We start from the raw sequence: 20,481 nt of genomic DNA, 5'->3' as shown, positions 1-20,481 counted from the left end.
AGCCAAACCAGTCAGGGCTTTAGATATGCTTTTATTGACTGCCCCAGCTGGACTCCGAGCTGACAGCCTGCCTCCCCTGTCACCACGTGAGGGACCCCCTCCAGTGTTCAGCCCGTCCACACCGCGACCCGTGGGACTCGCAGTGAGAACCGCCCCGCCGAGTCCACTCAGCCCACCCAGGACCAGCGCCTGAGTGCTTCCAGCCGCTGCGTTGGTTCCAGGGTACCTCCTCCTCGGAAGCGGGGAAGTGGGACGCTCCCCGCGGGAGTCAGAGCTCTCGGTCACACACGCTCCTTTCTGGGATGAAAAGTTAATTGTCTTTCTAGTGATTGTGCTCCCCTCCCCACCCGCCCATTTCTCCTTTATTTTATTTTTTAAAATATATTTTTGTTGATTTCAGAGAGGAAGGGAGAGGGAGGGAGAGAGACACATCAATGGTGAGAGAGAATCATTGATTGGCTGCCTCCCGCACGCCCCCCACTGGGGATCGAGCCCACAACCCGGGCACGTGCCCTGACCGGGAATGGAACTGTGACCTCCTGGTTCACAACCCCGCCGGGCCCCACCTGCCCATTTCTTCTTCTTCCCATCCTCCTCTCCCCGACAGTCCTCTCCCATTTCTCCACCAACGTCACACCGCTATTTGCGAACCACCGCCATGGAGACAGCGTCCGGTTGTTAGAAATCGGACGTCGGTGGGGAAATGCAGAGTGGCCAAGTGCAGAGGCAAATTCAAGGCCAACCCCTGGGGCTAGCCAGCAGGGCGAGGGGCGAGGGGCGAGGGGTCCCAGTCCGCACCATGGGTTGATCACTCCACCTTCCGCTCACACGCCCGGGAAAACAGCCTCCTGCCAGTGAATACCAATGAGATGTTCAGGAAAAGCATTTCCAAAATTGTACTACCGCTCCACGGGGAGGAGGAGCGCATTGCCCTTCGGAAGTCCTGAGGGGGCCCGCGTTGACACCCCCTAGCGGGCGTGCCTGGAATAACTGGAGAGACGCCCCCTTGTCCGGGACCTGGGTGGCAGCCCGCTCTGTCACCATTCATTCCCGCGTTCCCACGCGGGTGCCTGGAAGGTGCGGGAAGAGCCTGGCATAGTCTGCCTCCGCTCTGCGCCGGCCGGTTCCTTTCCAGACGTGAGCTGGTCCCTGTGGCCCCGACAACGCAGGATGCCCTTCAAGAGGGAGTTTCCTGTGGCGCTTCCAGACATCGCCGAGTCCTCCCAGCTGGCTTGGGACACGGGCTTCAGATCCTCCTGTTACGCTGTCAGTTGTTCCCAAAGGTGTCCCACACGTTAAAATCGCTGGGGAGCCCTCACCGTTTTGGCTCAGTGGATAGAGCGTCGGCCTGCGGACTGAAGGGTCCCAGGTTCGATTCTGGTCAAGGGCATGTACCTTGGTTGCGGGCACATCCCCAGTGGGAGGTGTGCAGGAGGCAGCTGATCGATGTTTCTCTCTCATCGATGTTTCTGACTCTCTCTCCCTCTCCCTTCCTCTCTGTAAAAAATCAATACAATAGGTTTTAAAATAAAATAAAATCGCTGGGGACCTGGGGAAAATTCTGAAGCCCCAGCCACACTCCGGACCAGCTCCATCCCAGTCTCTGGGGCGGGGGGGGGGGGGGGGGCGCCCAGGCACCTGCAGCATTGAAGCTCCCAGGGGGTTGCGATGTGCTTCCCTGTCTGGGAGTCTCAGTGCTGAATGAGCTGGCACTAGATTAGCTCATCCTGCGGCTACGGCCTGTTGCCGCCGCCGCCGCCTCCTCCTCTTCCTCCTCCTCCTCCTCCTCTTCCTCCTCCTCCTCCTCTTCCTCCTCCTCCTCCTCCTCCTCCTCTTCCTCTTCCTCCTCTTCCTCCTCCTCCTCCTCCTCCTCCTCCTCTTCCTCCTCCTCCTCCACCCCCCCCCCCCCACACTGAGAGACCCACTTTCCCTTAGGAAAGCCCCAGGGCCAAACCTGTAATAGGCAGCTAGACAGCCAGGAGCAGAGCCAGGAAGACGGCCAGATACAGAGGTCACCCGGGCGGAAAGCCCCAGGTGTCCAGCAAGAGGCAAACCTGTGAAAACGAGGACTCCGCCCCCAGCATATCCTGGTCGTGCGGTCAAGAGGCGCTGACCTTTTCCTCCCTAAAGATCACCTCTAGGCCTCAGTGCTATTTCAGCTCCAGGCCCAGAAAAGCAGCAAAACCAGACCAGTGGCCCCGTGGCTGCCTCAGGCCCAGCTGCAATGACTAATGACCGCCTGCCCTGGCGCCGACCCATCAGTGGAGACCACAAACCTTAGCGCCCCTGGAAAGCTGATGGACATTCCCTGGAGAACTTCCCCCCGACACCTCCCCTAAGATTTCCTCCTGCAAGAGAGAGAAATACCCTCCACCAAAAGGACCCAGCTGGAGCTCCCCCCTTCCCCACCCCCCCCTGCAGGGGGGCACGCCTGTCATCCCCTCCCCCCACAGGCACCATCTCCTAAGCTCTGAGGGTTCCCAGAGACGGCAGCCAGGGGAGCACCGGGCAGAGCGGCTTGTCCCAGGCTCACCCTGACCCTGTCCCCTCGGCCCCCTTCCCTCCGACTTCCCAGGGAGCCAGAGCAGCCCGCCCGGGCCCTCGGCTGTTACTCCCCGCTGAGCCCCTCCTGGCCTCCCTTCCTGAATTCACTGCTGCGGCCAGTAAGTTCTTGCTGCACTTTGTCTCTTGACTGAACCGACGGGAACAAACCCACTGAGAACCCTCTTAGCACTTACTATGCCTGAGCCATTGGGTGGAGTCTTCACAGGTTTAAAAAAAAAGGCCCGATTTTTAAAAAAATTCCCATCTCGCCCTAACCGGTTTGGCTCAGTGGATAGAGCGTCGGCCTGCGGACTCAAGGGTCCCAGGTTCGATTCCGGTCAAGGGCATGTGCCTTGGTTGCGGGCACATCCCCAGTGGGGGGTGTGCAGGAGGCAGCTGATGGATGTTTCTCTCTCATCGATGTTTCTAACTCTCTCTCCCTCTCCCTTCCTCTCTGTAAAAAGTCAATAAAATATATATATTTTTTAAAATGATAAAAAATAAAATAAAAATTCCCATCTCTAGCCCAATGCCTGTGGCTCAGTGGTTGAGCAGGAGGTCACGTGTGATTCCTGGTCGAGGCACGTGCCCGCGTTGCGAACAGAGCTGCGACGAACACAGGCTTTTGTGTGCACATGTTTCCCTTTCTCTGGGTGTATTTCTAGGAGTGGGATTCCTGGGCAACATGGCCATTGCATGTTTAACTTTTTGAGGAGCCTTGAGCCTCTGTGTTTTTTTTTTTGTTTTTGTTTTAAATATATTTGTATTGATCTCAGAGAGGAAGGGAGAGGGATAGAGAGAGAGAGATAGAAACGTCAATGATGAGTGAGAATCATGGATCGGCTGCCTTCTGCACACCCCCCCACCCCAACCTGGGTGTGTGCCCTGACCGGGAATCGAACCGTGACCTCCTGGTTCATAGGTTGACGCTCAACCACCACTGAGTCACACCGGCCGGGCGAGTCTCTCTGTTTTTAAAAGATGTGTTTCTCTAGGGCTGGTGGGTAATCCCAGCTGTTTTTCACATCTCTCGGGACCAGTCCTTCGTGGCGGACCTGCTCGTCCGTTGAGTCCTCACAACATGCAGATCTTGGTTCGGAATTAGAATTAGGCTCCTGCTGTTCCCCTCTGGGTCCCCAGGGTTTCAGATCTCACGTGGCCCCTGGCGTCCTGGGGTTCCCCATGGCTTCTGGCTGCCACTCAGCCTTTCCCCAGCCAGCGTGGCTCCCAGCGGGCACCGCTAAGGACTGCAAATTGGGGTAACAGAACTCGGAGCGCCTCTCCCCTTAGGAACCACACGGGCCTGCCAGGAGGTGGAGGCGCCAGGTCTGACCCCACCCTCATCACGATTCGCAGTCACTGTCTTCCGCCGTAAGTGCTCAGAGGTCTCAGTCTGAGAAGCAAGCGGTGGCAGATACTTGTCCCACGGCAGCTGGAACTCAGCCTGGAATGGTAGGGTCTTTGTGCTGGTTTGCCAAGACCCAGTTCTGAGGCTCTGCATTTTCCCAGGCCCGGCCTGTCAGCAAGCAAGGTCCCTCCCTCCTGTCCCTCCCTCCGGGACCATCAGCCAGCAGGAGGCCCAAGGTGGAGACCTGAGCCTCTGAGGCTCAGCGGCCACCTGGCATGCGGATGCCGCTCCCTCCCCGGAGCGCTGGGCTCAGCCACGTCTGCAGAGGGACGTGTCTGCCAGAGGGATGCGGTGGGGAGGCCGGACCACAGGCATTTCCCAGGACTTCTGTGCAGAAGCGTGCTGACTGGGTCCCAAGAAGGAGACAAAGAGAGCTGTTCTCCAGCCAGCACCTAAAAGCTCCTCCCCGGCCCTGGCCGGTTTGGCTCAGTGGATAGAGGCCCTAGCCGGTTTGGCTCAGTGGATAGAGCGTTGGCCTGCAGACTGAAGGGTCCCAGGTTCGATTCCAGCCAAGGACACGTGCCTGGGTTGCGGGCTCCATCCCCGGTAGGGGGCGTGCAGGAGGCAGCCGATCAATGAAAAAATGTTCTCCCCGCTCAGGAGCACTCTCCAAGCCTGGTTCACTTTTCGGTTTGTTTTTAGCAAAATTATTTCACTCGCAAATGAGTCTGTGAGCTTTGACAGGTAACCACTTGGTTCCCCATTCCGTTTGGAGACAGTGAGTTTCGGAGAGGGCTGCCTCGAAGGAGAAACGCCATCTCATCTCAGCCATGCCGCCTTGGTCAGGACTCCAGGGCGGCGAGCCCAGAGGACGAGGGACTCTGCTCTGGGAAATGGCCCTCCCGTCAGACACCCAGCACCGCTCCGCTCCCCGGTTAGTGGGCATCCGGTCGGTGTCCCTTGCCCTCAGCGCCTTCCCCGCCCAGCTGCCCAGCCGCCCGGTATAATCATGACAGATTCCTGGGTTGTGTCTGGAAAAGGGCCGAAGGTTTTGACCCTCAGCAGGGAGCCTCCAGGAAGGCAATTTCTATGGGGCCTATTTTGGGATGCAGGGGTAGGCAGGGGTAGGCAGGTCCCGCTCCAGGCTCCGCGTCTGTTTGGTGCTTGGAATGGCTCCGGGGGTTAGACTCGAGGCGTCAGACCAAAGTTGGGTCCAGCAACCTCGGGACCTGGGTTCGGGCTGGGAAAGAATTCAGAGCCAAGACCCAAACTGTAAGAGAACATTGACTGGGCAAATCCCAGAGGGAGAGGAAGTCATTCCTGGAAGAAGTGGCCTTAGGAAGCAGTTACAGAGGCACAGGAAGGCCCTGGGAGCTGGGGAGTGAGGAGGCTAACGGTGAGGTGCCTGGGACGGGGGTGGGGGGTGGGGGGTGGAGGGGAAGGAAGGGCAGGGTGTGCTCCGAGAGGGAGGGAGAGCGCACTGGGTCCAGTCCTAAAGGTTTTCAGGGTGGAGAGCTTAGGGGAGGTCCCCGGGAAGATCTGATAGAATATTCGGCAGCTTTCCAGCTGAGCCCTCTCAGGGTCTGGGTCTCCACTGACCGATGGGCCGGTGCCAGGGGTCTTTATCCAATGCAGCTGGGCCTGAGGCAGCCATGGAGCCCCTGGTCTGGCTTTGCTGCTTTTCTGGGCCTGGAGCTGAAATGCACCTGAGGCCTGGAGGTTATCTTGGGGAGGGAAGGCCAGGGGTCCACACAGCATGACCAGCGACGTGCCAGGGGAGAGAAGGCCTCCCTGGGGGTGAGGGCCCCCCTACAACGGTCCTTTGCTGGGCACCAGGACTTTCCTCCCTGCTGACTTTCTGTACCTGGCCCATTGTCCTTGCTCTGCTCAGGTAGGGGGTTAGACTTCCGTCCCCTCCCCCCCCCAAATTGGCCTCCGTGCTGGAAGCCTGAGCAGTGCCAATGTTTGGATGTGGCCACCAGGGGCCCATCGCGTGGCGCCCTGAGCGGTGTTCCCAGAGGCGGCGTGTGCTTCCCCCCTGGGGTGAGGGGTGAGGGGTGAGGGGTGAGGAAGGACTTCGCCTCCCCTGGGCTCAGAGGGGCGTCCACCCCACCCCGTGGGAGCAAACAGCCCCAGGCCATTCGCACACGTGCAGGGCCCGGTGGCGGCTGTGTCCAGCCCACGGCCTGTTTGTTTTGGGAGCGACCCAAGGACAAAGCTTTAGAGAGATGTGAAAGCAAAAAGCCCCTGGAAAACCGTGGCCACGCCCGTCCCGAGGGAGCGGCCGCTGAAAGACAACAGCGCCGGCCTGGCCTTCCCGCTGCCCTGCCCGGTGCCCCGTTCCCCCCGGCCCCCGGGAGCTGCCCGAGGCGAGGCAGGCGCTGGGGGCCTCTCTTCCCTCGAAGGAGGACTTGTACCTGCCGCCCGGGCTCAGAACCAGAAGTGAGCGGTGAGTACCAAGTCCAGGGGGCCCGTCCCCCCTCACCAGGATGTATCTGGGGTGCGGGCTGGCTTTGGAGACCAGGGGAGCGGATGTCACGGGGCGCTGGAATGTCCCTGGCCGCAGGGCTCCCCGCGGCAGGCCTGGTCCAGCCGCAGCACAGGGATGAGCGGCAGCTGGACGGGGAGGTCACGTGACAGGATCTGACAGGGCCCCGGGCTTCAGTTTGGTCCCCAGGGGGCGTGCCCTGTGGCTAGTAAGCCCTTCCTGCCAAACCCAGCGGGGAATTCTGCCTCCAGTGCCCTGCGGCCGGTCCCCCCCCTTCCTCAGGTGGAAAGTCCTGCTTTGTGAGCCTGGAATCCCCGTAGCCAGGAGGGCAGTTTCTCCTGGGTGATTTTTAGAAAATGGAATCCAGTTTCCAATGTGGGGACCTCATTGGGATGAGCCAAAGACAACCGCGAAGACTACAGGATCCGAGCAAGAGTGTTTTTCAGCCCCACACGGATTTGGGGGACAGCAAGTTCCTGGTCTGTGTTCACTTGGTGGTGCCGGGAGGTGGGGGTGTTAGAAGCAGGACGCAGTCCCCGGCTCCCTCCCTCCCCGTCTGTGCCTGCAGAATAACCACACCACAGAGATGTCCACGTCAAAATCCCGAACCTATAAAAAAAAAAGGGGAAAAATCCCAAACCTATGAATGTGACCTTATATGGCAAAAGGAACTTCGCAGCTGTGGTGGAGTTCTGGCTCTTGAGACTGGGAGGTTGTCCTGGGTTCTTTGGGGTGGGGGTGGGGGGCTGTAGACCCGGGGGCCCTATGAGAGGGAGGCAGGGAGGTGGGAGTCCGAGGAGATGTGAGAGCAGAAGGCGTTGGAGGTGGAGGCGAGGCCTGAGCCCAGGAATGCCGCGGCCTCCGGAGCGGAGAAGAGGCGAGGCCCCCTGTAACCTTGGCCTTCAGCGCTGCAGGAGAGCCACTTTCTTCACCAACGGGAACCTGATACTCCACACAAAGCTCAGATTTGTTCTCCCAAGCGCCAGGGAACAGACCCACCAGCTCAGAAGCCAGCTGGGCCGTAAGCCTCGGAGGGAGGCGAGGGATGGGAGCGGAGGCAGTGGAGCAGCGGGCAGGCCGGGCCAGCGCAGACCCACGCCGCCTCCCTGCAGTGCGCACCGCAATGCTGGGCGGTGGTCCAGCTCCCAGGCCCCCCGCACCCATGTCAGCACACACTGCCTCCCCTGCTAAAGACACGTAGTATTGCTATAGATGTATATATTTTAAAATATGTTTTTATTGATCTCAGAGAGGGAGAGGGAGGGAGAAATAGAAACATCAATTATGAGAATCATCGATCGGCTGCCTCCTGCACGCTCCACACTGGGGACCGAGCCCGCAACCTGGGCCTGTGCCCTGACCGGGAATCGAACCATGACCTCCTGGTTCATAAGTTGATGCTCAACCACTGAGCCACGCTGGCCGGGCTGTTATATATATATATATATATATATATGTTTTAATATATTTTATTGATTTTTTACAGAGAGGAAGAGAGAGGGACAGAGAGCTAGAAACATCGATGAGAGAGAAACATCGATCAGCTGCCTCCTGCACACCTCCCACTGGGGATGTGCCCGCAACCAAGGCACATGCCCTTGACCGGAATTGAGCCTGGGACCTTTCAGTCCTCAGGCCAATGCTCTATCCACCGAGCCAAACCGGTTAGGGCCGGGCTGTTATTTTTATTAAAATGTGGTACATTGCCCTAACCGGTGTGGCTCAGTGGATAGAGCATCGGCCTGCGGACTGAAAGGTCCCAGGCTCGATTCCGGTCAAGGGCATGTACCTTGGTTGCGGGCACATCCCCAGTGGGGGGCGTGCAGGAGGCAGCTGATTGATGTTTCTCTCTCATCGATGTTTCTAACTCTATCCCTCTTCCTTCCCCTCTGTAAAAAATCAATAAAATATATATTTTTTAAAATGTGGTACATTAAACTAGAGTCCTCATAACTCACTGGTTTTCCCTCCCAGAGTAATTGGCATTTGAAAAAGGACATGCCCCAGGAGAGAGTGCAGGCCCTAAGGGAACACACCTCAGCCAACGCTTGCAGGGAGAAGGCCACACGATGAGGCAGAGGTCAGGGGACGCATCCACAGCCAAGGAACCCCGAAGATTGCCGGCAACCACCAGAAGCTGGGCAGAGGCCCGGGCAGAGGCTCCTCGCAGCCTCGGAAGGCTCCGACCCGCCCACACCTGGATCTCAGACTTCCGGCTCCGGACTGTGAGACAGTCAACACCCGGGAAGGCACCGTTTGTGGTACTTGGTCATGATCCGGGCACAACTGCCTGAGACAGGTGCGGGGCAGGCAGCTGGAATGGGCGGCCTTCAGGGCGTTCGCCCCGAGAGGGCTCGGGAAGGGGATTGCCCCGACCCCCAGCCAGGATGAGCCGGCCTGCAGGTGAGGGCAGGCGGGCGAGGTGCACGCGGCCATGTGGGAGGCAGAGGCCACAGGCAGGAAAGAGACCTGGGTTCCAGCCTCAGCATGGACAGCCACGTTAACAAAGAGTAGAGCTAGGCTCACCACCACACACTCTGCAAGCAGCTGAGTCCCGAGGGCCTGGCAGCTCCCCTGGCTCCCCGCGTGGGGCAGTGTGGCGAGCCGGCACGGCCACGGCATACTCAGCCCCTCGTTGGGCGCCTTATGTGCCGCGCCAGCTCAGCCAGGTTCCGTGAGCCTGAGAGGGGGCGGTGAAGGATGGAGAAAAGACAAGAGAATGAACGCTGGGTCTCGGTGGGACGCTGTCCTCTGATGGAGAGCTAACGACAGCGCCACGGACTACAAGCCGTGTCTTTATTTATAGCCGATGCCACGGGGCAAAGGAAGGGCGTGGTCAAGATGTTTACAGCATTCTCGTGGGTTTCGATCCTACTCAACTTCATGCACCTGAACTCTGTCAAGCCCACATCACTCAGGCACAAGGGGCCACGTGTTCGGACCACAGGTTCAAGCTGACAACTCCAGCTGTTGGCGATCACTGTGCTGGGAGGCTCTGCCCTCCACACTGGGCCTTGCACGGGGCCACGAGAGGACTGTGCCCTCTCATCAGTCCGAGGCGTGAACCTGTCCAAACGCTGTAGCCGTGCCCCACAGGGCAGCCCACCACCCCAGCCTGGAGCAGCCACCAGCATCTAGGGAGAGCTGGGTGCTGAGCCACCTCTGGGGCTGTCCTAGAACCCAGGTCTGAAAAGCGTTTGCGGGCTGGCTGCGTCCCTCCCCTTGCAGCCTCCTGGGCAGAAAGGACTGGAGGTCAAGGGAGGTAGCTCGTAGCTTCGGGGAAGGGAGAGATGGCAGGAGTCCTGGCCTAACAAAAGCAAGTCACTGCCACCTGGCAGCCTGGGCTCCACACTTCCGGAGAGGTGGGGCGAGGCCCGGGAACGCCTGCTTTCTGTAACAGAGAAGAAAAAAGGGGTGCTCAGGTGTGTCCCCCTGGGGAGGCTGCCCAGAAGCAGGAATGGGGGTGGGGTGGCTGGGGAAATGGAAAGGCAGTTTCTTTCACTTGTGAGACCGGTATAACCTGCGTGCCAAGCTCCGGGTTGGCGATCAGGTCAGATCAAACTGATGCCAGGCCCGTGATGGGCCTGGCCGGGCACAGCGGCCAGTTGCTTCATCAGGACCTGGGAGGCGGGATGAAGCCTAGAGTGGCTTGGAAGATGCGTCCTCTTTCCCGGGGAGACTGAGCAGCTGGGTTACCGGGGCAGCTCCGTGGAAAGCAGCCCGCCAGGCCAGGGGACACTGGAGCATCCGGGCGGAGGCGGGGAGCTCAGCCTCGGAGCTGGGGGCCAGCACTCCTGGCTGTGCCTCTGGGGCCGCTGACAGCTGGTCTGGAGCCTGGACAAGCCCTTCACCTCTCGGGGTTTCGGTTCCCCATCTTGCTCTTGCCCAACCCTGTCTCCTGGGCCAGAGATGCTGATGGGCGAGTTCCCAGAGATGAGAGTTCTTGAGAGAGGGGCAGAGAGGCAGCCTGGGGGGGGGGGGGGGGGAGGTGAATGACAAGAACGAGGGGGCAGAGCGGAGTCCGAAGATGAGGGGGGCAGGGGGAGAGGCGCAAGGAGGACAGAGGAGCCATTGTGTGGGCAGAACTGGGGCCAGCGGGCTTTGCCCTTCACCTCTGCCCACTGGGTCCCCAGGCCGCAGAGAGAACCCAGCAGGCGCCCGCCTCCCCGCCCCCGCTGGGTTTCTAATCACCCCCCCCGCCCCGCCCCCCCCCCCCCCCCCCCCGACTCCAGGGGCTCCAGCCTGGGGTGCCGGGAGGAGAGGCATCCTGTCCCATCGCAGACTCAGGCACAACCATGTCTCCCATTCCGGAGCCTGTTTCCCATCTGACCCCAAGGTTTAAAGGCGGCGGCCCCTCAGGCCTGATGGCGGTGCCCTCCCGAGAGAGGGCGAGGGCGAGGGCGAGGGCGAGGAAAGGGGAGGTGCCCGGCCGACCAGGCAGCCGCCCGCGACCTCCAGGCGCCAAAAGCCCAGACTCCGACCCCTGCTCAGTGTGGGGGGTGGGGGGAGCGGGCACAGGGGAGGAGGGAAGATGAGGGCGGGATCTGGCCCCCGGGTCCCACGCGGAGCCCTTTCCTCCGGACGCCGCTCGGGTCCCGGCGTCGCGTGACCGCGGCACTGCGGCTGCGGCGCTGCGCTCCCCGCCCCGGGCCCCGGGGGTGCGGTGGGGGCGGGGACGTTCCAGATCAGACCTGGGCGGGCGCCGCGCTGCCAGAGGGCGGCGATGCCCCAGGTCCCTCCCCTCATCCTTCGGTCCGTGGTTTCCTCGTCCGTGAACCCGGCGCTGAGTCACCTTCCCGGAATGCGCTCGGGCGCTCCGGACGCAGCCAGGAATGCCCGGGGGCGGCGCGGGGCGGAGACGCGCACCGCGGTGTCGCGCGCGGAGCCGCCGGCCGGGGACTCGCGGGTCCCCGCCTGCCCTTCCCCCGACCCGGGGACCCTCGGGCCCCGCCCCGGTGTTGGGCAGCGCGGCCGCCGAGGCGTGACCAGACCCGCCCCTTCTCGATTTTAAGGGGCGATGAGGAGAGGTGTGTGGGGGCCGCGCGGGGGCAGGTGCGAGCGGGTGAACTCGGTGTGGCCTGGGCCTGGGCCACCTCAGCCCCCTACAGGGGTTTGGTTTTTTCCGGCTTTGGCCGGACCGGCGCCGGTCTGGGCAGCTTCTTCCCCGGATCTCCGCCGACCACCCTCCGGAGCGGCGACTGGAGTTGGTCGCGGACACGTGCGCCCGTGGTTGTGGCTCACACCCTGACACGCGCCCTTTGCCTCCACGGAAAACTCCCCGCACTTTTGCATCTTCCGGCCGAGCCGGTGTAGGGACGAGGGCCACGCCCCGATGCTGGGCTCCCCAATCCCGATGCGGACCCCCAGGCCTATTGACACCCCCAGGCTCCCGGGTTGGCGAGGGGCGGAGGGCCGGACCGGCGGCCGCAGGAGCAGCTCCTTTGGTCCAGAGGAGCCTCGAAGGTGCTGGGACGTTCTCGACAAAGGCGCCTCCTCCCTGTCGCGGCCCCGCCGGTGCCCCCTCCCCGGGGCGGCGCGCTCGGCTGCTGCGGCGTCAGGAAGCTAAAAGAACGCTCGGCGGGAGGCCGGGCAGCGGGAGAGACACCCGGCACGGGCGGGCTTTGGGCCTCCAGTTCCCAGTGGGTTGGAGCCGGGCGCGTGAAGCGGGAAGACCCGTCCCGGCCGCTACGACTTGGGGCGCCGCGGCGAGTTCGCGGGGAGCCTGCGCTGCGCGTTCACCTTCACGCGCCCGGAACGCTGCGCTCGCGGCGCGCCGCTCGTGGCCGGGTCCGGGGCTTGGGCCGCGCGGATAACCTTGGCCTCTCCCCCGGCCGGGCTGCGGCACCCCCTTTGCGCCGGTCGCCTGCTCCGAGCGGCTGGGGCGCGTAGTCACGCCGGGGACCCAGCCGAGGGTCTGCTGGCGGCCGAGCCGCAGGCGCGGACTTGCGGGAGGCGACCCCGGGAGACCGGGAGTGGGCGGGCCCCAGCCGCGCCGGGTCCGCCCCCTGGAGCGCGCGGGCGCGGGGCGGGGCCAGGCCGGGCGCGGAAGCGCGAGCCCTCTCCGCATCTCGGCGAGGGGCGGCCAAGTTGAGCGAAAAGTTTGCGGCCGGAGGCGGCGAAGCCGTGGAGCCGGCGTCTATCCCGCCACAGTTGTGCCTCCGCCGCGGGGCTGCGCCCGGGACGAGCTGCGTCCGCTCTAGGCACCGAGGTGGCGCCTCCCCAGCCAACCGGACAGACTGGGTAGGGCCGGCCGCCCGCCCTGCCTCCTCTGCTCGTGGCTCGTGGCTCCTGGGCGGCCCGGAGAACTGGGCCACGGATCGCGTGGCCTCCGCGCCCACTCGGCTGAGGGAGGCGGCGGCCGGCGGCCGGGCGTGGGCTCAGTCTTCGCGCGATCCCGGCGCTGCTCCCACGATCGCGGCGCGCGTCCCGGCGGAGCCGGGCCATTGAAGGTGCGCGCGGCTCCCCCGGCCCTGCTGGAGCTGGGGTTGGGCATGGCTCGCCCCAAACTTCGTGCCCCACGGTGTCAAGTTCTGGGATTTTACGTCACTGGACTCCCCTCCCCCTGCAGCCCCGGGGGGCGGGGGTGTGAGGTGACTGGTCCGACGGAGGGAGCCGCGGGGCTCTGACTCACCCGTCGGGCCGGAACCCGAGGCCCCGGGAAGAGAGCCTTCGGCACCGCGGTTGGCAGCTCGGTTCCAGGACGGGAGCGCCCTGGGGTGCCACCGGGCCTGGGCTCTCTGGACCTCTCCAAAACCAAGTCCCCGACCTCCGAGCCTTCAGCGATGCCGAGGCGCGCTGCTCCCCGCGCGGGGTCCGAGGACCTGGCTGCGCGCCCCTCACCTCGGGGAGCCGCTCCGGACTCCGCCAGCGCTGTCTCCTCTTCCTCAGATCCGGCAGCCGAAGGGGATGGTGCGGGTGTCCCCACAGCCCGGACTCCGGGCGGGGAGGGCGAGCCCCACAGCCGGCACCGCGACGCCCGCCTGGGCAGCACCGATAAGGAGCTGAAGGCAGGAGCGACCGCCGCGGACAGCGCCCCGACAGCGCCGGGGAGCCCTAGGCAGCCGGAGCTGCGGGCCGAGGTTATGGATCAAGGTTTGTGGGGGCCGGGTGGGGAAGAGCTACAGGGGGTCCCTTCTCTCCCCAGCCAGGAAGGATGCCCATTCGGCTGGACAAAAGAGAGGGGCGGGGGACGCTGGAGGGAAACGCTGTCCCTGATGAGGCCGGATACTGGCAGGGCCTGAACCAGGGACAGGGATGTCGGGGTGCCCTGCTCCCCCTGGAGCTCCCTGCTGGAGGCCGCCGCCTCTGGCTAGCCTCTCCCGCATCCAGTACCCGGGTACTTCGGGCACCCGTTTCCCTCCCGGTACCCCTGCTGGGACCCCGCGCCCCCTAGTGGCCGGTTGGGGACTCGGCCTTTTCAGGTTTGTTTTTTGCAGCCGGTGGTCCCCGGAATCTGCTCCCCCGGCCCTGCCGCGTGCTGGTGCTGCTGAACCCGCGCGGCGGCAAGGGCAAGGGCCTGCAGCTCTTCCGGAGCCACGTGCAGCCCCGGCTGGCCCAGGCGGATGTCTCCTTCAGGCTCATGCTCACTGGTGAGTGCCTCCCCGCGGTGGGCGGTGGCGGAGCCCCCACTGATGGGAACCGTCCTCCATAGCCACCCGGTCTGCCCCTCCTAGAGCGGCGGAACCACGCCCGGGAGCTGGTGCGGGCGGAGGAGCTGGGACGCTGGGACGCGCTGGTGGTCATGTCTGGAGACGGGCTGATGCACGAGGTGAGGCCTGCACCCGGGGGCCCGGCGTGGGGGCGGCGCGGGGCGTCCCAGGCTGAGCCAGGCTGAGGCCGCTGTGCTCCCACAGGTGGTGAACGGGCTCATGGAGCGGCCCGACTGGGAGACCGCCATCCGGAAGCCCCTGTGTAGCCTCCCGGCCGGTTCCGGCAATGCACTGGCAGCTTCTCTGAACCATTATGCCGGGTGAGAACCCAGGGCCAGAGCGGGCCTCAGTTTCCCCTCAGAGCGGGCCCACTGCCTGGGTTTCTTTTAGGAAATCTCATCTGCGAGGGTAACTTCCACTCCCTCTTTGCTGGAGCTCCCACCCCCAGTTCTGGGGCCCTCTCGTGGCTGCCTCTACCTGCTCGTCTCCCTGCCCCGCCCCCCACTCCCTGGGAGGGGGTGTGCAGAGGATGCATGAGTCCTTTCCCCCCCACAGCTACGAGCAGGTGACCAACGAAGACCTCCTGAACAACTGCACGCTGCTGCTGTGTCGCCGGCGGCTGGCGCCCATGAACCTGCTGTCCCTGCAGATGGTGTCGGGGCTGCGGGTCTTCTCCGTGCTCAGCCTGGCCTGGGGCTTCATTGCGGACGTGGACATCGAAAGTGAGAAGTTCCGGCGCCTGGGGGAGATGCGCTTCACGGTGGGCACCCTCCTGCGCCTGGCAGCCCTGCGGGTCTACCGGGGCCAACTGGCCTACCTGCCCGCGGAACGGGTGGTCTCCAGCGTGCCCGCCTCCCCTGCTCCGGACCGGCAGGACCAGCAGGGCCCTGTGGACACCCACCTCGTGCCCCTGGAGGAGCCGGTGCCCGCTCACTGGACTGTGGTGCCCGAGCAGGACTTCGTGCTGGTGCTGGCGCTGCTGCACTCGCACCTGGGCAGCGAGATGTTTGCTGCCCCCATGGGCCACCGAGCGGCCGGCGCCATGCACCTGTTCTACGTGCGGGCAGGCGTGTCTCGGGCCATGCTGCTGCGCCTCTTCCTGGCCATGGAGAAGGGCAGGCACATGGAGTGCGACTGTCCCTACTTGGTGTACGTGCCCGTGGTGGCCTTCCGCCTGGAGCCCAAGGACGGGAGGGGGATGTTTGCTGTGGACGGCGAGCTGATGGTCAGCGAGGCTGTGCAGGGCCAGGTGCACCCAAACTACTTCTGGATGGTCAGTGAGCCTTCATCCCCGCCGGAGCCACAGCCGCCGCCACCCAGCCAGCAGCCTCCGCAGATGCCACCTCCAGGAGACCCCGTATGACCCCTCGCCTGGCTGTGCCTTACTGTCTACTTAGTGTAATCTGCGCTCAGGACCCTCCCTCCTTCCCCATGGAGGGCCTGTCCCAGCTCCCGTGGGGGGAGGACTCGCGTGGGGAGAGGCTGTGCTTCAGAAGGACCTGCTCTGCCCGCCTTCCGAAGGCCAGGGGCCCAGCTGGTTTACCATTGTGTGTGGAAGCCACCCTATTGTTCTGGGAGCCCCACCCCGCAAATCCAATCCAAATAAAGTGGCACTGCCAGCTCCTGGTCTGATCCGAGGGGTGGGGGGGGGGTTCTTGCTCAGGTCAGACTCTAGTACTTAATGTGAGTAATGCCCAGGGGTGCCTCCCGCATTGGGCAGTCATGGTGGTGAGCACAGGCCCAGAGCTGGTCCAGGTACCTTTGCAGGGAGTAAGGCCCAGCCCCAAAGCCCATTATACCCCCTTCCAGCCAGGGAGCGCAGCCAGCTCAGAGCTAGCATGCCAGTCTTACCTAGACACACAGCGAGTCTCAGCGGGAAGGGAAAAGGCCTCAAGGAAGGGGCATTGGGGAACCCAGGGCCAGAACCCAAAGGGACAGGCACCTGTCCCCTTCTTAAAGGAGCCGGTCATCCCTCCACTGAGGGCTCTAGGCTGTGCGGCCTCCTCCGCCCCCTCCTTGTGGGCACTGTTGGGCAGCAGATAAAAGGAAGCAGCAGGGAGGGGCAGATGCCAGTCTCCCAACTGGGCAGCCATTTTGGCTTCCAGCCCAGGCAGGTGCTTCCATGCCAGCTCCCCAGCATCTGGAAGGCGGCCCACGCTGCTGGAACGGGCTCTAGCACACACAGCCCTGCCCAGAGGCAGGCGCACCGGCCCTCCGGAAGGCACCGGAGCACCAAGGGCAGGGCCAGGTGCGGGGCCGGGCCTCCCGCCAACAGGGTCTCCTTCCCGGGGAGGGGGAGGTGCCCAGAGGGGAAGAAAGGCGACAGAGCCCACGTGAATGGCAGAGGCAGGTTTAATGGTGCCGCCTGGTCTTCTTGTACATCGTAAGGAGCCAAACCAAAAAAAATGCAAGTAAAAAAAGGTTTAATCACACAGCACTTTATACAGATCTTAAGCAGTAGGCATTCACATCTCCACACGACTGCACGGCCACCAGCCGCTCCGGGTGTTCCTCGCGGGATGCGGCCGGGCCCCTCCCCCGTGGCTGCTGCCCGCCGGGTGGAAATGGCACAGCTCAAGTGAGGAGCCAGCTTGCGGCGGACAAGACGCATCATGCTTTGGCTTCTTGGTTTGTGTTGCTAGTAAGAGTTAATATCTTTGCTTTTGAAATTTATTTTCTTCCAACCTTAAATATTACATACATACACCAAAAATTACATACCTACACTGCTCAACAGCGTCCTCTTAACCTGGAGCTTCACATTATCAAAAGCTTAGAAAACGTGTAAACCTCTGGGCCCGTCCCTGCGAGGGAGACCCCACGCCCGCCACCTCTCCGCAGAGGGAGCCTGCGGAGTCTGTAAGGGAAGGGCTGACAGGGCCGCCTCCTCACGGGAGAGAGCTGGCTCCGTGTTTCGAGCTACAGGCCACCTCCCCGCGTGAGCATGTGGTAGTGGGAGGGGCAGAGTCCGTGGGAGAGGCCCCAGCGCGGCCCAGGCCCTGGGTGTGCTGCTGCTCCCGCCTCCGCCTCCGGGGTCCTGGGACGGGACTGAGCGGGGAGCGGACATTGGCTTCGGTTCAAGCAGGCGAGGCCGCGAAGCCAGAACTGCCCACCCAGCCACGTGGGCAGGAAGAGCAAGGCACCTACAGCTGTTTCTCTCCCAGCAGCTCCCAGGCCTCACTGCGCGTTAGCGTGAGAGCCACCACCTCCGGGTGGCACCTGAGCCCAGGCTGGTCTCTTAGAGAGCAAGTTTAACAGGCCGAGGGCTGTCCTGTGGTACCCGGGCCAGAACAGGGCCAGGCGTCAGAGGCAGCGGCTGCAGCTCCCAGGGGAGAGTGATGCTGGGGCCAAGGGAGGACCTGGAGGCAGTGGCCGGGGACGTGGGGAAGCTACAATGGCACTGAAGAGGATGACAGGGACCGGGGAAATGGCCGGAGCAACCCACACTTCATGCAAGGCACGGCCCCTCGTCCTGCTGCTCTGCAAAGCTCTGGGCCCCGGAGCCCCCGGAGCCCGGCCCTCGGAAAACTCCACCTCCCACCCGAGAGGGAGGCGGCCAGGGGACAAGTGCCGACTTCCCGCCTGGGGGGAGGGTGAGAGTGGACAGTCAGCAGCAGGGTTCAGCCTGCTTCGCACAGGGCTCGCCTGTTGGAAGATTGCTTCCGAACAGAAATGGCAGCATCTCAAGAAACTCCTTGCACGTCAGCATCAAACTCACCCGGGAGGAGGGCGGGGGGGCTTGCAGGGGACAGGAGAGCGGGAAGGGGGGAGGGCCTGGGGGAGGGAGTGAGCAGGTGCTGGCCTCTCCCACCACGATCCTCCTTCCTCGGGGCTGGCGCTACTTGTCGTCTGTGCTCTCGGGCATGCCGGCCTCGATCAGAGCGGCCCGGAACTGGGCCAGGACGCCCCGGATGCTCTTGATGAACCCCTTGGAAAGCGGGAAGAGGGGAAAGCCGATGTCAGGGTAGCCGCTCTTCTCAGGCAAGAAGCTCCGGTAGCTCTTTCTCCGCTTCTTTGGTTTGACACTGGGTGGCACTGAGGCGTCCGGCGCTGCCTCCGAAGCCTGGTCTGTGTGGTCCCTGCTGGCTGCGGCCGGGCCCTGGGCGCCGCCCTCCGAGTCTGAGCCTGGGGAGGCCTCTCCAGGGGCCAGCCCGCCGTCCTCCGCTTCCTCCCGGCCGCTGTCTGAGAGCTCGGCCACGCCAGGCGGCCCTGCAGAGCCGCTGTCCTTGGAGAGCCCGTTGGGCAGGGCCTGGGCCTGGGCTTGCTCCAGCAGGGCGTGCGTCTCCAGCCAGGACTCGATGCGGTTCACCAGCCGCCAGCCGCCGGTGCTGAAGTGCTGCCGGATCTCCTGCTCGAAGACCTCGGCCGGCCGCCGCACCAGCTGCGTCATGGACTGCACCACGCGGATCAGCGCCATCTCGTTGTAGCAGCGGCTGTTCTCGTAGCCCTCCTGCAGGCCCCGGTCGCTGTCGAAGCCGGCTTCGTTGTAGTACGGTTCGTTCACCAGGATCAGACCTGCGAGCGGGAAGCCCATCAGGACCGGCTGACCTCAACCCCCAAGGGGACGGCCAGCGCTGTGCCCTCCAGGCCTCCCATCAGCACCCGGGCCCCACCACTGTACCTTGGATGGAGATGAGCACCTGGAGAAGGCTGGATTTGCTCGTCCACCTCTCTGTCCCCTGAAACACAGCACGGTCACCTCTGTCCCAGACACCACCCCGAGGGCCTGGCCCCCATCCCTGCGGGTGCTGGCATGAGACTGACCTTTCCGATCCAGGTGCCCAGGAGGCTGACGCACACCTTCCCATTGTCATACAGGTTGGGGTTCAGACGGCCACTGCACTGGGAGAGGTAGCAGAAGTGGGGGGGCACGGCCGGGTAGATGTTGGGGAGCTGGATGTCAAACAGGTAGAGGCCGTCCTCGTAGGGGGTGCGAGTGGGGCCCTTGATCAGGGCTGAGAAGAGGTCCTGGGGGAGGGAGGCCGTGGCTGGCAGGGGCTCTGCACACAGGTCTGGTCTGCGCTTCCCCAGAGCGCGGCGGGCACAGAGCAGCACCTGCGGCTCCCCCCGCGGCCAGCGGCGAGATGCTAACGCACCCCTCCCCCCCCCCCCCCCCCCCCCGTACAGACCCACCTAGCGTCTTTGAACTCCTGGCATAAAAGGAACTTTCCAGGTTTTACTTCTCTTTAACCGTTATTTTAGAAGGCTCCCTCACACCCGGCCCTGACCCAGGCCCAACAAGGCAAGAACTATGACAACCATCAGAGGGGAAGGACGCTGCAGGAGGGCGGCCGCGCCTGCTTCCAGGGAACCAGAGGGATGGGATGTGAACTCCGGGAGGACATGTGTGCAGAGCCACAGACACCGAGATCTGTGTCACGTGGGGATGGGGTCAGTGGCCCTGCCGGTGAGTGACGGGACGTGAATGCTCTCTCGGAGCCACTGTGGACCTCAGGTTCCCGCACTGCGTCCCTTTCCCTCTGAGGGAGATTTGGGGAAAAACAGAACAAAATAACAACAAAAAAATACTATTCCCTTCTCCCTCAGCGGAGGTTGGAATTTTCAAGAAGACTTTTCCTAAAAGCCAAGAAGAACCAAGCCCTGCCCTGTGGTTGGGGCCGCGGGGCCGCCTGAGCAGCACCCTCTGTGGTCTCTTTTTTGGGCGGAGCTGGGGCCTCGGTCAGACTCCAGCTCATGCCTCAGGGTGCCTGGCACACAGAGGGCCCAGCAGAGGTCTGCTGAACAAGAAACGGGGGGGGGGGGGGGGGGGGGGGCTTTCCCTTCCTGGAATAAACGAGGAAGCAATGACACAGCATGGGCAGCATGACTCAGACCCCAGGCCCGCCACCAGGACAGAGGGGAGAGAGAGCGTGATGCTATCACATGAGGGCTATTCTGTGGCTAAAAGGGGATGGAGACTAGGCCAATATGAACCAGCCTGGGCAGGTCTTGAAATTACCATGCTAAGTGAGAAAAGCAGTTATAGGTGAGGTGCACGAAGCCATGCTATTTATATAAAACAATCATACAAAACAGCTTGTGTTTATGACGATGCATCAGAATGTAAAATATAAAAAACATCACCCATAAGGAAACGCACCAAACTCCTCAAGTCAGGACCCCGAGGGCCAGGTGGGCAATGGCCAGAGGCAACCTCAGCCTTTTCTGTAATGGGCTAATTTTTCAGAAAGACGCCTGGGCCCTGGCTGGTGTGGCTCAATGGACAGAGCGTTGGCCTGCGGACTGAAGGGTCCCAGGTTCGATTCTGGTCGGGGGCACGTGCCCGGTTGCGGGCTTGGTCCGTAGTGGGGGGTGTGCGGGAGGCAGCTGTTCAACAGTTCTCTCTCATCAGTGATGTTTCTGTCTCTCTCCCCCTCTCCTTTCCTCTCGGAGGTCAATGAAGATATGCTTAAAAAAAAGAAGACTGGACTCGGGTAACAATTATAAAACAA

General features: G+C 62.9%; 2 protein-coding genes across 5 annotated transcripts in view; one reads left to right on the top strand and one right to left on the bottom strand.

Annotated features, from left to right (window-relative positions):
* Nucleotides 1-8,761: 8,761 nt before the first annotated feature.
* On the top strand, nucleotides 8,762-15,655 carry SPHK1 (sphingosine kinase 1). 4 transcript variants are annotated; one of them, XM_079797892.1, is made up of 6 exons: nucleotides 8,762-11,407; nucleotides 13,269-13,472; nucleotides 13,817-13,969; nucleotides 14,054-14,148; nucleotides 14,234-14,349; nucleotides 14,585-15,655. In XM_079797892.1, the coding sequence occupies exons 1-6, from the start codon at nucleotides 11,398-11,400 to the stop codon at nucleotides 15,390-15,392; spliced, it is 1,386 nt and encodes a 461-aa protein (XP_079654018.1). In that variant the 5' UTR covers nucleotides 8,762-11,397; the 3' UTR covers nucleotides 15,393-15,655. The 4 variants fall into 4 exon arrangements, with proteins under 4 accessions (XP_079654018.1, XP_079654020.1, XP_079654019.1 ...); XM_079797894.1 differs by lacking the exon at nucleotides 8,762-11,407 and adding an exon at nucleotides 11,414-12,620 and having other exon boundaries at nucleotides 14,585-15,652; XM_079797893.1 differs by lacking the exon at nucleotides 8,762-11,407 and adding an exon at nucleotides 11,414-12,829 and having other exon boundaries at nucleotides 14,585-15,652.
* A 708-nt stretch (nucleotides 15,656-16,363) lies between these two features.
* The window catches only part of UBE2O (ubiquitin conjugating enzyme E2 O), a 37,199-nt gene continuing 33,081 nt past the window's right edge, over nucleotides 16,364-20,481 (bottom strand). The window contains exons 16-18 of the mRNA XM_079797890.1: nucleotides 18,794-18,997; nucleotides 18,651-18,708; nucleotides 16,364-18,544 (exon numbers count right to left, since the gene is read on the bottom strand). Coding sequence (XP_079654016.1) covers nucleotides 17,868-18,544; nucleotides 18,651-18,708; nucleotides 18,794-18,997 — 939 coding nt within the window. The 3' untranslated portion in view covers nucleotides 16,364-17,867. The remainder of the gene's footprint in view (nucleotides 18,545-18,650; nucleotides 18,709-18,793; nucleotides 18,998-20,481) is intronic.

This window comes from Cnephaeus nilssonii, assembly GCF_951640355.1.
Source record: "Cnephaeus nilssonii genome assembly, chromosome: 19".
Taxonomy (NCBI): domain Eukaryota; kingdom Metazoa; phylum Chordata; class Mammalia; order Chiroptera; family Vespertilionidae; genus Cnephaeus; species Cnephaeus nilssonii.
The sequence above is the reverse complement of the archived record's forward strand: the minus strand, read 5'-3'. Positions and strand labels throughout refer to the sequence as shown.

What these genes read in the sequence shown, in the direction of transcription:
- SPHK1 (XM_079797891.1), top strand. Translation starts at nt 13,163, where the DNA reads ATGCCGAGGCGCGCTGCTCCCCGCGCGGGGTCCGAGGACCTGGCTGCG. An exon ending in GGCCGAGGTTATGGATCAAG is followed by an intron (nt 13,473 to 13,816) that starts GTTTGTGGGGGC and finishes TGTTTTTTGCAG; the next exon opens with CCGGTGGTCCCCGGAATCTG. An exon ending in CTTCAGGCTCATGCTCACTG is followed by an intron (nt 13,970 to 14,053) that starts GTGAGTGCCTCC and finishes TGCCCCTCCTAG; the next exon opens with AGCGGCGGAACCACGCCCGG.